Source organism: Pipra filicauda, unplaced genomic scaffold, assembly GCF_003945595.2.
Source record: "Pipra filicauda isolate LSUMZ 115617 unplaced genomic scaffold, ASM394559v2 scaffold284_size963001_pilon, whole genome shotgun sequence".
Lineage (NCBI taxonomy): Eukaryota > Metazoa > Chordata > Aves > Passeriformes > Pipridae > Pipra > Pipra filicauda.
Genome location: NW_024104403.1, coordinates 387,159 through 402,989, shown reverse-complemented (window position 1 = coordinate 402,989; position 15,831 = coordinate 387,159). Strand labels below are relative to the sequence as shown.

At 41.0% G+C, this 15,831-nt stretch overlaps 1 protein-coding gene across 9 annotated transcripts in view; it reads left to right on the top strand.

Annotated features, from left to right (window-relative positions):
- LOC113989701 (dystrophin) overlaps window positions 1–15,831 on the top strand; it is a 553,659-nt gene that overhangs the window by 530,144 nt on the left and 7,684 nt on the right. For 5 of the 9 annotated variants that reach the window (XM_027724535.2, XM_027724569.2, XM_027724544.2 and 2 more), the window contains 3 exons: window positions 2,846–3,089; window positions 3,434–3,557; window positions 7,539–7,631. In XM_027724535.2, the coding sequence (XP_027580336.1) occupies window positions 2,846–3,089; window positions 3,434–3,557; window positions 7,539–7,631 (461 nt within the window). Of the gene's footprint in view, window positions 1–2,845; window positions 3,090–3,433; window positions 3,558–7,538; window positions 7,632–14,661; window positions 14,694–15,831 lie in introns of all 9 variants that reach the window. The other 4 variants (XM_027724552.2, XM_027724609.2, XM_027724603.2 and 1 more) reach the window with 2 other exon arrangements.

Below are 15,831 nucleotides of genomic sequence, written 5' to 3'. Positions count from 1 at the left end.
TGCGACAGCATTGTTTGTTTGTCACAGCCAGATGTAGAAGTCACCCAGCCTGAGCTATAGTGGAGGGAGGCTGGGTTTCCCAGGTACTGCCCACGATTGCTCAGTTGCATTCATTTAGAGAGGATTATGTTTTTATCTCCCCTTTCTCTTATGTCCCATTTTATGCTGAAAGTGTCAGAGGGCACCTTTCCTCCAGACACTGAGGGCTGTGGGCAGTGCTTTGGATGCCTCGCTCACAGCAGCAGTCCTTTTTCACCACACAGCTTAAAACTGTTCAGAGGTAGGAGTAAAAGCTAATTGTTCTCTCTTAGGATTTTCTTACAGCAGGTTCAGAAGTCTTTTATTATTTTCCAGCTTTTTGTCCCCTTTGTTAATCATCATTGCTGTGTGTTTAGATCCCAGTTATTATATTATTTATCATCTGCACTCCGCATCACTCCTATGGCTCTGAAGCTATGATGCATCTCAGTTCTCTGGACTAAGCACTGTGCAGCTGGACTGAAAAGGTGCAGCTGGAAAACTCACTGATACAGGTGCACTGGGCAAGCCCATAGGCATCCTTCAAAATGACATTCCTTTGTTCCAAAAATATTACAGCATTTAATTACAGAACTCTCAAATTCAGACATACCTCTGTTTAGATAATATGCAGTATCCTTTACATTACTCTTTTTTTCTGTAGGCTTTCAGAAAGATTTTTAAATTTTTTTTTTATCAGACATGAGGGCATTTTTATCTGAATTACTCCCCAGTTCTTACTTGTATTTCAGTATCATAGTTGCTGGAAGGACTTCTCTACATTGATAGAGGTGATAATGGCAGATTTCTTTGTAACAAGGTATCTGATTATGTTGTAAGTGTGACCAAGTGCATTTATTTAGTTGCCCTAAGGGTGATGTTTTATCTTTTGCTTTACAGCACTTCAGACTTTTGAGTCTGCTGTTTATAGACTATTGCCTGTATCGTACATTTGGGAAATTCCTCATGGGATGGTGATAGCCACTATCTACAGGCTTTGTGAAAAACACGCTTAATGATCAATCCTGTATAAGCTTTAGTCAGCAGTAAGGCTGTGTGTGATACTCTTGTCATGTTCATTCCTATTCCCTTTTGTATTTTTATTAATTATTCACCAGTGTGTTCAGCAAGAGGTATCAGAAGACATTAAGTCATGTGGAAGTCATAAACTTGTATGACTATATCTATATCCAGTACAGATAGCCCTTCTTTTTTTTCCAGATAATTTTCATGGACTCGTTAAAAAAATAACTTCATTTGAACAAACCCTATTCATAGTGTGGGTTTTAGAGAAGGAAATCTTGAATTTTTGAACAATCTGAAGTTAAGTACGATCATCCCCTTTTTTTGACCTTTTAAAACTTCTGCAGAGGAGGGGTCATGTAGGTCAGACATCCCTTAGAGATGTTTTGGGGTATGCCACAGTCCCAGGTTCAGACTCGTCCATTATGCAGCTGCTGAGGAGCACGGGGACATTTGAAGAACAGTCAGTAGCCTGTCCTTGTCCTTGGCATTGCTTTCTCACCCATGTGAATTGATGCGTACTGCTTTAGTTCTTTTCTTGGTCACAACAGCGTACCTTTAGAAGTGCTTCAGAGTTTAATGAAGTTTACTGGGAGGTTTCTGAGGTGCTATTAAGCTTCCAGACCAAACTGTCAGTGTGCATTGTGGTTTGCAGGCAGAACTGGCAAAAGGTGCCTTTTCTCACAACCTCAAATAAGAGCGAGTTGGAAAAATTAAAATCTGGGTCACTGCTTGTGATGAGTAAGCAGTTACCAGAGCATTGAGCTGCTTTTCCCCCCTCTGGGAAGCTGTAGAGGAACATCACAGCAACAAAATCCCAGTGCAGTTTGTTAGGCCTCCCTTGCTTATGAAGTTTCTGCTACAAGTTATTTTTTTTGCAGCTTTGGACTGTGTTATCCCTAACAAGGTTTCACTTTCTTACCTTACATGCTCTTCCTGCTTGTTAGGTTTTTTTTTATGTGGACTGCTATAGATCATATTAATCTATGGAGTGTTTTACTGGAGGAAAAATTGGATCTTTACAGAATGAAAGAAAAAGCTTAGCAGTGCCATAAAGTTACAGTAGACTGCATCACTCCCAGCAGTACATTCCAAATGAAGATGGAAATTATAGCCCCGAAAGTTAGTGCAGTTTGATTTAACAGGTTGGCTCTCTGATTTTTCTTTTTCTCATCTTAAGTTGATAATTTTAGCCGTAGGCTGGAAGTGCAGTGGCAGGTATGAAGAGAGAAGAGTGATGTGACCTGACTGACGACAGCAGAGTTCTGTGTTTTCTGTTCTGACTTTTTGTGTGGCTGCCTCTCTGAGCTTTCTCATCTGTAAAACAGATAGGCTGGCCAGGTGGCACCCACTTTGGTTAGTGTTTGTGAAGTGCTTTGATCACTCAAAGTCCTCTTTTAGCACTAATTACTCCTCGGGTGTAGTCATGCGTGAAAGTGAACAGGGGCAGTCCGACTTCTGCTAGGAAGGATAAAGCGCGGGAAGCGGAGGGAGGGCTTAGCCCAGAACACGCTGTACCCGGGCTGCTGGAGGGTGACTGGAGTCCAGCCAGCCTTCTGGTGCTGCAGAGAGAGCCTTTAGGCAATGTTTCATCACAGGTCTGTACAATACCAGATCCATGCAGATCTGCAAGGTGTAAGCCCATGTGTGTGGATTCAGCAGAAGGAAAGGCAGGTGGTGCAGGTGAGCCTCTGCCCCCCGGGAATTAAACACATCACACTACACGAGAGGAGGTGCCTTGTGATCCTCTGCACCTGCCTGTTCGGCTTCATAAAGCTTTGGCCTCCTTGTCACTTCCCAACAGAAACCTGCAAGCAGAGTATGACCGTCTGAAGCAGCAGCATGACCACAAAGGACTGTCTCCACTGCCGTCCCCGCCGGAGATGATGCCGGTCTCTCCGCAAAGCCCCCGGGATGCTGAGCTCATTGCAGAAGCCAAGCTGCTTCGCCAGCACAAGGGCCGCCTGGAAGCCAGGATGCAGATCCTGGAGGATCACAACAAACAGCTGGAATCACAGCTGCACAGGCTGAGGCAGCTGCTGGAGCAGGTGAGTCCTCAGGCATTTCTTCTAAGTCTTTGTAGAGTCATTCTCCAAATGTGAAGCATTATCAATAACAACATACCAAGAAATCCTATCTGTTTGGGCTAGTCAGAGAAAAATATTAAATTGTTCTACCGGCTGCAAGTGAGAATGTGAAATGAGGTTTCAGTGTTCTTATTTGGTCTTCTTTCTTGTTCTGTTCAGAATTCAAATCCATTGGTTGCATGGATATATTTACTTAAAAACAGATAGAAAATTGTGTGTATTCATGGAATAAATAAAAATTACAGAGATATGAAATAGTGAGTTGTTAATAACAACCTCTTCTTTTTTTTTTTTCCAATGTTCAGCCACAGGCGGATGCCAAGGTGAATGGTACAACACTATCATCTCCTTCTACCTCTTTGCAGAGGTCAGGCAGCAGTCAGCCAATGCTTCTTCGTGTAGTTGGCAGCCAGACTTCAGAAACTATGGGTAAGATAACAAAGTTCAGATTGTCATAAAACATAATTATAGTCCCATTTTCCAGAAAAAAATTCCTTAAACATGGAAAATAGGCTTCTGTTTAGTTCAAATGAGGATGAAGTAGGCATTTGCAATGGTCTTCGATGTCATCTGGCTATTTACATGTTCATTATGATTCAGGCTTTTGCTTTTGATCGTGATGCACACAGTAGCTTGGATATTTTGACATTAAACGCAAAGCTTAGCCAGGGCTTGACTTCTGAAAACAAATATCACTGAAAAGCTAGCTATTTTATTCAAACTGACTTTCCGTTATTAAGCATGACTGATTTAAATGTACATAGTATTAATTATGGCTAGGAGACTAAGTGTATTATTAGTCATCCCCGTGTTAACTGACGTGATCTTATTTTTAATATGTTGTGGCTCAATCAGTAGGATTGAACTGTCACTTACAGGCAGTGCTCATCTAGTGTCTTTTCTAAATACCACATCAGATGTGATAATGAACATCAAATGAGTTGTGGAGTAAGATTAGGTAATAATATTCTGTAGCTAGAGGCTGGAATTATTATTTTGGTGATTTTAGTAACTGCTCTGTAACATTTTCCTGATTTCTTATCTGTTACATAATTAGGAAGTATTTATTACCAAGCAGTAAGGATTTTTTGCTAGTAAAGAAAGCAATCAGTCGTTGCATCATCTTTAAACAAATGCACTTACATTACTTCAACAGGATAACGTTTCAAGTGTGATGATAATATTCAGCTTCATACACAGAAATTTATTTAATATGTATTAGAGAGAGACTTAAGTGAGAGCTTTGCTTTTAACTGCTGTTAGTGAAAATGTCAATGGCAGTGAGAGGTTGAATGGGAGGGGACATTCTGCTGTGTCTCAAGTGCTGTTGTGGTGGAAATGCAGCTTTTTGGGGGATATTTCTTCTATTCCAAGTGTAAGCAATAGTGTCAGCCTGTGCCAGTATCAAGCAAGATGGATTTTGTATGCCCTGCAACAAAAAATGTGAAATAAATTGTACTTTTAGGAATGCTTAAGTGAAATCCTGGGGGTGAGAGTTACAATCACAGGTAACAGCAATTTCATTTGGACTTTTCATTAGTCGTATTACCAATGAGGAAATATTTTCCTATGTATGGCATACACAGAGAGACAGAATGTATCAGTGGAGTAATTTGCATCAGCTTTCTGAAGAAATGTCATGAATTTCATCACATAAAATATGTTAATTAACATACACAGGAAAAGATAGGAAGGCAGTGGTTCCCAGCCATCTTATTAGAAGTCTTGTAGTTTGTAGTTTCTTATGTCATCCTATAGTAGGACAAAATACAATAATGTACTTCTTTTCATTTGACTCAATATAAAATCTTTCCCATTTAACTTGCAAGACTGGAATTAATTAATTAACATGATAGAGTCATATAAACTGCTGAAACTTTTTAAAGGAAATATTTAGACGTGACTTTATTTGATTTTTTTCCGATGGAGCTGATATATGGAAGGACAGTGAGATGTTGAGGCATTATCAGTATGATTGTATTGAGACTCAGCAAAGACACGCTGTTGGCAACATGAAGTGGAGCTTGTAAAAAGAATTACTAACCGAGCTAACAAACCGCAGCTAATTCAGTTTGTCGAGTCTCCTTTCACACCAGAAGGCTTTGCTTGCTAGTCTGAGAGTTTTCTGAAGCATGGCTTAAAATACTCTTGAGTTGTGAAGGGAAGCAGAGCAGTGATATAAATAATGCTCCCATGCAGAAAGCACGTGCCTGAAAATGAGGGAGCCATCCTTTCTGAGAAAAGACTGAGCTTCTCTAGGTCTCTTAGGTAATGAGGTAGTGTAGTGGTAGCTTTTATATGTTTTTCTCTTCAAAATTAGATGTTGGTTGTTTTTTTCTTTGAATGTAGACCTGCTGCACTTCTGTCTCTCTGCTTTCCCAGGGAGAGATGACTGTGAAAGGTTTTCCACCAGCAGTGTTGTCCATTTGGTAAAAGCTGTGACCCACTCAAATCCTAACTTACGAATAGAAGAGCTTATTCCTGTATTCCTGAAATACAGCTGGGCAAGTGGAAAGGTTTTGCTGCTCTTCTTATAGAGTCCTAATGGGAAAGTCCCTGTCTTTGGTCTTTCTCTCCCAGCAATGTAGCAGCGGAGGAGGTTTTCTGAGGCCTGTGAAGCAAGAGGCTGTTGCTGAACTTCATTTCATTCAGCTGCCACCAGAATATTTGACACTCACCCAGCTCTAAGCCTTTTGTAGGAACACAAATGGGGAAGGCTGTTTTGGCTAAAGAGAGGAGGTTGAGGTCCGAAGGTATCTTTACTTTTGTCAGGTTGCTTGGCTGATGTCTAATTTTGTCATTTACAAGGAAGTGCTCAGGAAAGTCATCCAAATAAGGAAAAGAATAAAAATAACGCATTTTAAATAAAAGATACAGCATTTTTGAAGGTCAACACAGTTTGGTTTGTGTCAGCACTTAAGAGGACATTTGGAAATCAGTACCTATCCTCAATTATCCTTGACCAGGACAGCAGAACCACCTCCTTCTTCTTCTGCTCTTTAGGGCCAGGAGGCTTTCTGTGGGCTGATAAAATCCTCAGCCTCTACCTCAGGGTAGAAGCAGCAAGATCTTGCTCTGAGTTTTCACCCTGACATCCAGCAAAGGCTGGAAGGACATTAGTTTTGCTAAGACACCTCCGTCAGTGATGTGAAAGTAACTCATGGTGTGAGTTGATTTGTGTGAACCCAGCACCAGCTGAAAGCTGAACAAACTGCAAGCAGTCTCAGCAGCTATTTTTAGACCATTAATGGAATAAAAGAAGCTGATACAAAGACTATCATTTATATGAATTAAGTGCTTCTTGCAGACACTCTACCCCACCTCTTGTAGTGGAGTGGGAGAAATCACTCTTGGTCAGTAATAACTCTTGTGAAACTCCTGGCCTAAATATAGGCAGCCCTGAAGTGTTCCTTTAGTATCCCTTTTTCTAGGTTTTCCACTAGCATGGAGCACCTCAATGTTTAAAGAACAAAAATGTTAACAGAAAATCAGAGTTTATTACTTGAGTAGGGCGAGGCATGTTAGAATAAAGGGTCATTAAGTTGTTTTCAAAATTGTGGTTATTACAGCAGGCAAAATTACTTTTGTGTTTTAATGGGGATAAAAGACATCTAGCAAAAAAGGAGAATCTCATTTCAAAGTATATCCGTTAGGTGTATTCCTTTCCAGATGCTTTATTTGTATTGGAGGCTAGGGCATACAGTAAAAACAACATGTGGATTTTAGTTATATGAAACCATGAGCAAAAGAATTCCAGTAAAAATAAAGTGTATTGAATTTCCCATTAAGATGCTGCCCTATAATCAGGTTATAGAAATTATTCAGTGGGAGAAATGTATTTTGCTTTATTAAACTGCTGCTAAACCCTTTTACAGTACAATTGAGTGTTCTTGGAGCACCAATCTGATGCAATTAAACTGTCAGAAATATTAATACTGATGCAGATGTGAATCTGGGTTTCTACTGATTTGTGCAGCTAGGCAAAGCAGTGCCAACATGAATCCAGCACTATTAGAAAGCTGCTCAACAGCAGCACTCACAACAGCAATTTCTTTTTCCATTAATAGAATAAGAGAAGCTGAAACGATGAGTGTCATTTATGGAACTAAATGTTCCTAGCAGACATTTTACCCTACTTCTTCTACCAGAGTAGATTATTTCTTAAATCTCTTTTTACAAATTAAAATCAGCATTAATTATTTCAAATTCATTGTTTAATTTCACTGATATCCTTATAAGGAAAGAGACACATAACAGTCAACAAAATTCACCTTTGAAATTTTGATTGTATGCTAAGCAGAAAATATGTTTATTAAATGGACAGCTTTAGCTTTGTGAAGGACTTATGCAATAGCAAACTGTTAGCAAAGGGTTTTGTCTCTCAGGCAATGGTGTGGATTTGCTTTGCAGGTGAGGATGAGCTGCTCAGCCCTCCCCAGGACACAAGCACAGGTTTGGAGGAAGTGATGGAGCAGCTGAACAACTCCTTCCCCAGCTCCAGAGGTGAGCGCTGCTGCCCGTGGCAGATGAGAGGGAAGAAGATAAAAGTGCTTTCTGTTCCTTGATGTTTTCAGGGGGTTGTGTTTTGGTATCAGTTTTTTTGCTGCTCTTTGTTTTCATTTTAACAATAGCTATAGAGAAACCTGTCTTGTTTAGAGTGGAGGAGCAGCCTGCTCCTCCTTTAGCTTAAGCTGCCTCCACAGGTAGCTCTTGCTAGATATGTGGATGAAAAAATGTCTGTATGAGGCTTTCTTCTCTGAGCATTTTCTTTGCTTCTTTTTTGTCATGTTCCTTTTCTCACGGCTTTTTTCCTTTTTGGTCAGTCCCCTTGTTGATTTATTTTTCATTACATGTCTTAGCACATTCTTCTTCTGTCCTTCCTTATCTTTCTCCAAGAAGAATCTGATGTGGAATAATATTAAAGTTCTAAGTCAAAGTTCTCAATCATGTAGAACTTGGGTCCAGAGGGATGGAGTAAAAATGAGTGGACTGCTTGTTTGTGCAGTGTGGGCTGCACTTGTATGTACAGCCACAACATTTCTTTCACTTGTTTCCATTTTGCTCACTCCTGTTGTTTGCTAAAGATAATCAGTTTGTGTTACGGGGATTTATTTGTTCAACCTTTTTTCATTTAAGAAGTTCTTTTCTGAGCCCAGAGAAAATACTCTGATGCCAAGAAAAATGGCTTAGATTCCTAGCAGGAGGTGGGAAGTTTGGGATTGTGCCTGTTGCTGTGAAGGAAGGCTCAGACATAAATCTCTTGGCAAGAGAAAGTCACAGTGTCTATTGGCAGCCTGTAAAATGGATTTCAGTAGGGGCATAGACTTTCCACAGGGCCTTTTGCACAGGTTTCACAAATCACCCAGAGGTTCTTCTTCAGCAGAGAAATGCATTAACCATTGTACTAGACCTTCAGTGGAGTTAAATTTTCTCCATCCTTTGATTTCAAAGTGAACTCAGCTCTCACCAGACATCACCCATGAGCAATGGAAAAAAAGGCAGGAAAAACCGTATAAGATCTCATGCTATAGATCAAAAGATGGAATCATTTAGAAAGATCCTGTGGAAGAAAATCCAAGCCAATAAATTAACTGTATTCATCTCAACATTATGTGAAAAAGTCATATGTCCAGACCTCAGTTTGTCTCAATATTAATTATGAGAGACAACAGATGAAAAATCTTTCATATGAAGGTAAAAGTGGACTTATTTTTAAAATTGCTGTGTACACGAGGTTGCAACAGGCAGTTTTCTTATCAGTGACCATCATTTGTGTAAATATGTTGTATTTAGGAGATCTTGCATAATTGTCTAGATGTAGATAGCCCATGTGTTAAAATATTCACCAAACTTGAACAGTTAGGTTTCTCTGTTCTTCATGTATCTTTTGATGCATTTGCATGAATGCCAGCTTTGTGTTTTTATTTTTGGTTGAGGTATAGGAGTGGTCTGAATAGGCTCTCTGTAAGAAACAGTTCATCCTACAAACAGTGCAGATGGATTTCCATTCATTGGTTGATGCAGAGGGCTACTGACTGTTGATTTTGGTGAGATCTCGTGCAAACTTCTGTTACTGGAGTTTTCTTCTGTTCCAGTTTTAACGATTAAATTATAGTCAGCTGATCCCCACATACACAAAGCTCACATCCCCACCTGCTCTGCCTCAACCTCATGTAAACCTTCACTATGACATGAAGGATGCTGAGGTCAGTCAGATTCCAGAGGCATCAGGGATCTGACTTATATTTTACAAGACTGCAGTAAAAAGAAAAGAAAGCAGAGTTGACTGGTCTCAACAAACTACTGAATCAGGAACCTTTTTGCTGTTGAGAGGTACAAATCTGGTCTCAGGTTTCTAATCTATAATAAAAGATCGAAATGTAGTTGCAAAAGAGTGAAAGCACTTTGGCAAAGCAGCCTGAGAAAAGGGCTGAGTGTGAGGACTCAGGTGTGGTGCAAGTCAAATTTTGTTCCTTTCCATTACAACTTGGATAGAATCTCAAGGTATAGGTGGAATACCTACCTCAAGTAGGTATTTTGGAAACAGAACAATAAAACCAAACAAGCATTGAGCACAGATCCATAAGGAATACATTTTATTATATTGTTTCTTATTAAGTAGAATTAAAAAACTGTCAAATGCAAGAAACACAATCATCTGAGTGTGACATTCAGAAATGGGTTGTGATACAGGAGCTGAGGAAGCTGGGGCTATTTAGCCTGGAGTAAAGGAAGCTCAGGAGAGACCTTACTGCTCTCTACAACTCCCTGAAAGGAGGTTGTAGTGAGGTTGGGGGTCAGCCTCTTCTCCCAAGTAGCAAGTGATAGGACAAGGGGAAGTGGCCTAAAGTTGTGCCAGGAGAGGTTTAGATTGGATATTAGTGAAAATTTCTTCAGGGAAAGAGTTGTGAAGCATTGGAACAGGTTTACCAGGGAAGGGGTGGAGTCAACGACCATGGAGGTATTTAAAAGATGGGTAGATGTGGGACGTGGTTTAGTGGTGGAATTGGCAGTGCTGGGGTGGACTCAGTGATCTTAAAAGTCTTTTTCAACCTTAATGATTCTATGAAATGTCGTTTCTTTGTGGCTTGTAACAACAAGCATGTTAAATTTCAAGCTGAATATCCAGCATGTCACAGCATAGAGAGTGACACGCCTTTTGAATCAGGGACATGATTCTGGATGTCCTATTGCCAGTAGGAGAACAGCAACTTGGAGGAGTGCAGAACAACGTGACAAGAGCAAACTGAACTCTGGAAGCTTTGGTTGTGAGAGAAAGGTTCAGAGTTGAATAAGCAGTGAAGAGAGAAGAGGACTGAATTTCTGTGCTTGGGTGCACAGATGTGTAATTGAGCATTACAGGATACAAATTAACAGCTAAATATTTAGTCTAAATACTGTTAAAAGCACCTGAAGAGTAAGATTTGCTCAGGCTGGAAAGCAGGCTCTTATTTTGAACTTCTGAAACAAAGCAGTAAAATGTAGTAGCAATTAATTGTCACTCACCTGGAGATAGATTCCTTATGATTAAGATATTTTCCAAGCTTTTGCTGCATAGTGTTGTTTTTAAAAGGGCATCAAGGCTTCATAGCATCATTTTGAATGTATTTTAGATCTCAGCTGCAATAGCTTGTGTACTATATACCTTTTATAGGGGTTTTGTTTGTTGTCTCTTCAGTTTAACCTTTTGGCAGTTCTTGGCATTTCCTAAGGAGCACAGGACCTCCATACTCCTTGCGTAGCTGGCTGTTGGTGCCGAAAGCTGTTTCATTTCTGGAGAGAAATTCTGCTGAATACCTGATGATTGCTGTCCTTAAGGAATTTTTCTTTCCTTTTAATCTACAAGGTTTCCCATCCATTCCTCTTTTACTTTGCTGCTCCCAGCAAATTCACAACTGCTGCAGCTGCTTCAAACAGCTGCTGTGCTAACTCAAAACAGATGTCAAAGCCAGAGGTCTGACATTTAGTGGAAATCTACCATTAAATACCACCTCAGTGGTTTATTTGACCCTGCTTGATAATGGGCCACAGAGGAAAACATTTTCACGCTGTATTTGTGCCCAAACTACTAAATCTCCAGGGAACTGGTTCACAGTTAGAAAGCAAGATTGGCAGGCTAGTATTTTTAAAGCCAAATTCATCTCTCCTGCAGCACTGAGGACAGAAAAGTTGTACCGCTTCTGGTGGATCTCATGGTGGACCAGGCTGAGGTTTGCAGTTGTAGTTCCATGGTGACTGCTTTCTGTGAATGATATTCAGAGAGGAATTTAGGGGCAGAAGTTCTTGAGCTCACTGAAGTTGGTGAGAGCACTTCCCAGATTCCAGGCCCTGCTGGATTTTCCCCAGCAGGGCCCTTGCTGGGGAATAATGAAGACGTGGGAGCCAAGAAGTGGTTAGAAATGAGACCATGATGGCTTAAAAGAGCTAAGAGAACATGACATAACTTGAAAACATTTGGAAAGAGATCAGTATTCACTTACTGTTTAGTGTGGTATTGCTTAACACAGATGTGGTCTTGTGCAGTGAAATTACAAGACCCCACAGCAATAAATGAGTGACACTAAGAATAGCGCCATTTTTTTAGAAGTTTTTATTTTTATCTCAGTCACATTAAAACACACCAGTCACATTTTCTCCTCTCACTTTTGCGTCAGCCAGGCTCTGTTATGAGGGGGACTAATGTCCTAAGTGGAACTAGCAACTTTCAGCACTGCAAATAATGCAGTTTCTCTTATTGTGACAGCAAGATAATACACACTTTTCACACCTTACTGAATCAGTGGAAGAGTACCCTGGAGTTTATACTGTGGGGTATTCTGGAAATATTCTTCCAGTTGAGATATCCTGGCCCCTTCTGGATTGTATCACCTTGTCTGTGCTGTGGTCCTGCATCCCACAGCAGTGAGCCTGCGTGACTGAGATCCCTCATCACTCCCCGTGGTACAACAGTACTGATCTGGCTGAGCCTCTAGAGCTGCAGATGGGGTGGTGAGGGGGAGGACTAGGTCTTTCATGTTTTATAATGCCCAAATGTGTACCTTTGCCTGTGATACAATGTCATGTAGCTTTCCAAAAAAGAAGAAGAAAGAAAAACTCTTCTATTTTTTAGGAGCAGGAAGTCTTGATTTGAGCAGGAATAATAGATAATTAGGCACCCATGGATTACGTATCAGTATTTTGATGCCTTATAGGACACAAATTTTCAGAACTGCAGCAGTATAGACAACCTTTTTCCTCTGCAATTTATGCCAAACCATGCTCTTTGCCTTAAAACTTAGAAACACACATTCATTCATATGCAAAGAAGGAAATAACGTAAAATCCATTAAACCCTTTTTAATCTTCCTCCAGTAGAAATTAGCTGTTACCGTAGTAGCACTGCTCTTTTTTGCATTTAACAAATTCTAGGGCTGATTACTCACCACAGACTGTCCTCACCAGCTGTTTTGTGTGGTGCTGAGCTGTCCCAGTTACCTTTAAATGCATTCATTTTCAAGCAGAATCCACTCTGTCTCACGTAGATTTAAATTAAACACTGTGTAGCTGCACCTGGTGGTGCTTGTCCAGGCAGGTAGGCATTTCTTAAGACCTCCAGAAGGATCCAGTATTTTACATGTGGAGAGTTCCTTCTCTCTTCTTGACCCAAGCTAAACAGTCACCTGCTGGATCTCATTCCTGCCCCAGGACTCTTGCACACCAGGCTGTACCAGGCTGCAGTTCCTTGGAGTCCTCAACTAGACCACCTGCTGACCTAAACTCTGGGGCTCTTCCTCAGATGACCAAAGCATGCAGTGGATTTTACATCTTCAAGGATTTACTGTTGCATGATTTATATTGGTGAGAGATTCCCTCCCAGAAGGCATTTTTTAGGGAATTCATGACTCCTGATAAAAGTGCCAGAGGAGGTCTCAGGCTCTGTAGGCACGTGTGTAAGTCCTAGAGAGTTAGGCAGGTCTAACAAGGTGGAGTCCTTAGTGAAGGGATACCTCTCCTGGCCATCAAACCCTGGTGCCTCTGTGCACCACCAGCATGTTTGGTACAGACTTCACCAGAGTCCAGGCTCCGCTGAGGAGCAGAATAAAAACCCACACACATGCAGAGCATGTTATTATCAAACCTGTTATTGTCATTTCTAATCATAAGTGTGCTGCTGGGGAGAGGGAGAAGGGCAGGAAGGGAATGGTAACCTTAGCTGTCCAGGCCTTCAGAGGCTGCCCCAGCCCTTTCCATTGCCTGGAGTTTGTGGCTGAACCATGGCTTTGGCCCATGGTGGTCAGTGATGCCATTCCCTTCCTCTGCCCTCTCCTCCTCTGCTTTCCTGCCTCTGCCCAGCTCTGTTCTGCTGTTGACCCTTGTTCTGCAACTTGTAAAATATCTGCAAAGCTATTTATTGCCTTCCTTCCCTTCTCCTGCAGGCTTCCATACCTAGTGAAAAACTCTATAGCAATTAGGTTACTGTGACCACAATGTTCTCCCATAGGTATCTGTCTCTATCCCTGTTGTCTCATACATTGCTTACAATTACATCTTTTCCAGCAGCTCTGGGGCAAAGATCATCCTCTTTCTTGAACAGCATCTACCACAGTGACTTTCTCACCTCAGACTGCAAGTCTGGCCCTGCCAGTGCGGGCGGTGATGTGACAGTGACAGTGAGACACTGCTTCTGGAGACAGCAAGCCTCTTACTGTCACTGGCTGTGTGTTGGGAAGGGAGTGTTTGCTGTTGATTGACACCTGGCTTTCTTTGTTTAAAAAAAAATATGCTATGGGAAGTGTTTGAGAAGAATCAGCGTGATCAAAGTGTGGCTTCCATGAAGGCTTCTTAGGAATATCTTTTCAGATAAACCCATTATTGACTCCTCCATTTTGGCAGTTCTTGAACCTGATGCTGCTTTCCCTTTTTTCCCTTTTTCCTTGATTTTTTTTTCTCTCTCCCTCTGTCCCTTCAGTTTTACCATGCTTGCAGATCAGCATGTTCCGAACATATTTTGGAATATATTTATCTTGAATGTGAGCATGTTGTTTTCCAGTGTACAGCTCTAAGTGTAAAATAAGTGTGCGTGTACACATATGTGTATATTTATTAATGGATACCTCAATGTATATAGGACATAATGCAATGTAAAATGCCTGGATAAATTAATTTGACATCGAGAAAAATTATTTTACTGCTTACACTGATTGCCAAACATACTCGAGGAAATAGGATGCTCAGAAAGTGAATTCAAATCTTCTCTGCAATCCTTATTCTCAACTGAAAAGCCTATAAGTTGGGGCTGGTGGTTTTCTCAAGTGTTTTGTGAGGTTAAACCAAGCCACAGGTGACAGGACTGTTGTTGAATAAATCAGGTCAGAATCATCAGTGGATTTCAGTGCACTTTCAGTCTTTCTTTAAGCAGAAATGCATTTTTATTTAATATTAAATATCTAAATGGAAATTGAAGTGTCTCTTACAGTATAAAATATATGTTCATGTGTGGTTTTTTCCCTTTCTTTTCTGATATGTATTCCACTTCCTCTCTCTGTTCCTAAAGGAAGAAATGCCCCTGGAAAGCCAGTGAGAGAGGTTAGTGAGACGCAGGCTCACTGCCATGGCTTCTGTTTGTCACAGCTTGCTTTCTGTGCCCAGCATGCGTGTGACACAGCACGGGTTTGCTTGGGTTTGGTGAGGGTTGGGGGTGGTTTTATTTTGCTTTGGATTTTGTTTGATTTTGCTGAGTGCATTCCCCATGTGTGCTGTGACAGTAGTGTACCTCTCAACTTTCAATGGAAACAATGTCAGCTCAGGGCTCTGCATTTTCTTACATCCTCACAGAGGTGGAAAATCAGAAATGGGGAGGAGAAAATAATACATTGAAATTAAGCCTCTGAGTGATAAATGTTGTCAGCAAATACACTGCAGTCATTGACATATTCTGATGCTCTTGTATGTAAGTGCAACAGGGAGACCCATGTCTCTTGCTGTTCTGCTTACATAATCACAGTTTTATTTACATATATGTGCCCATGTACCAACTATCATCTCCAGTTACCAAACAGTTTTTTTTCTTTTCCTTTAGAATAGTGAGAGTTGAGAGGTATGAGAGATTCAGGTGTTTTAATTTCCTGGTGTACTGTTGCAGAATGAAGAATGCTACTAACATTCACCAGCTCCACAGTGTTGTATTGAGCAATGCAAATGGGTGATGGTTTTCACTGTGCACTTTGGACATGGTTGGTTTGATGCAAAATAGGTTTTGGAATTTGTGTGTCACTGCTCATTAACGGAGGGAAACGTTTTGCGCTGTGTTGTCACAGCACCTTTGAAAGTATTTCCAGAGAGCCTTGATTTTTCCTCTGTGAAGCTGCTCTTCACTTGCCAACCAGATACAACGTTTGAAAGTTTAATTTCTAGCAAAAATTATTATTAAAGACAAAATATTCAGAGACTGCCTGAGTGCAGTTGCAGTATCTGTGAAATGACCTTTCCCACACAGAAGGTGTTCCGTGTGGATGAGGCAGAAATTGAAAGGTAACCCAGTTTCCAAACTTCTGCTGGTGCAGAGGGACGGGCTCATGGAAACACACTGCACTGGGGTTTTTAGCAGAGCTGTTGTGAACCCCCAGCCACTGACAAGCTACCCTGGGAAAGCCAGGATTTGTCCTGATGTGATGCCTCGAGGTTCTCTGCATTGGCTGTAGGAGCTGGGACAGGTCCAGCTACT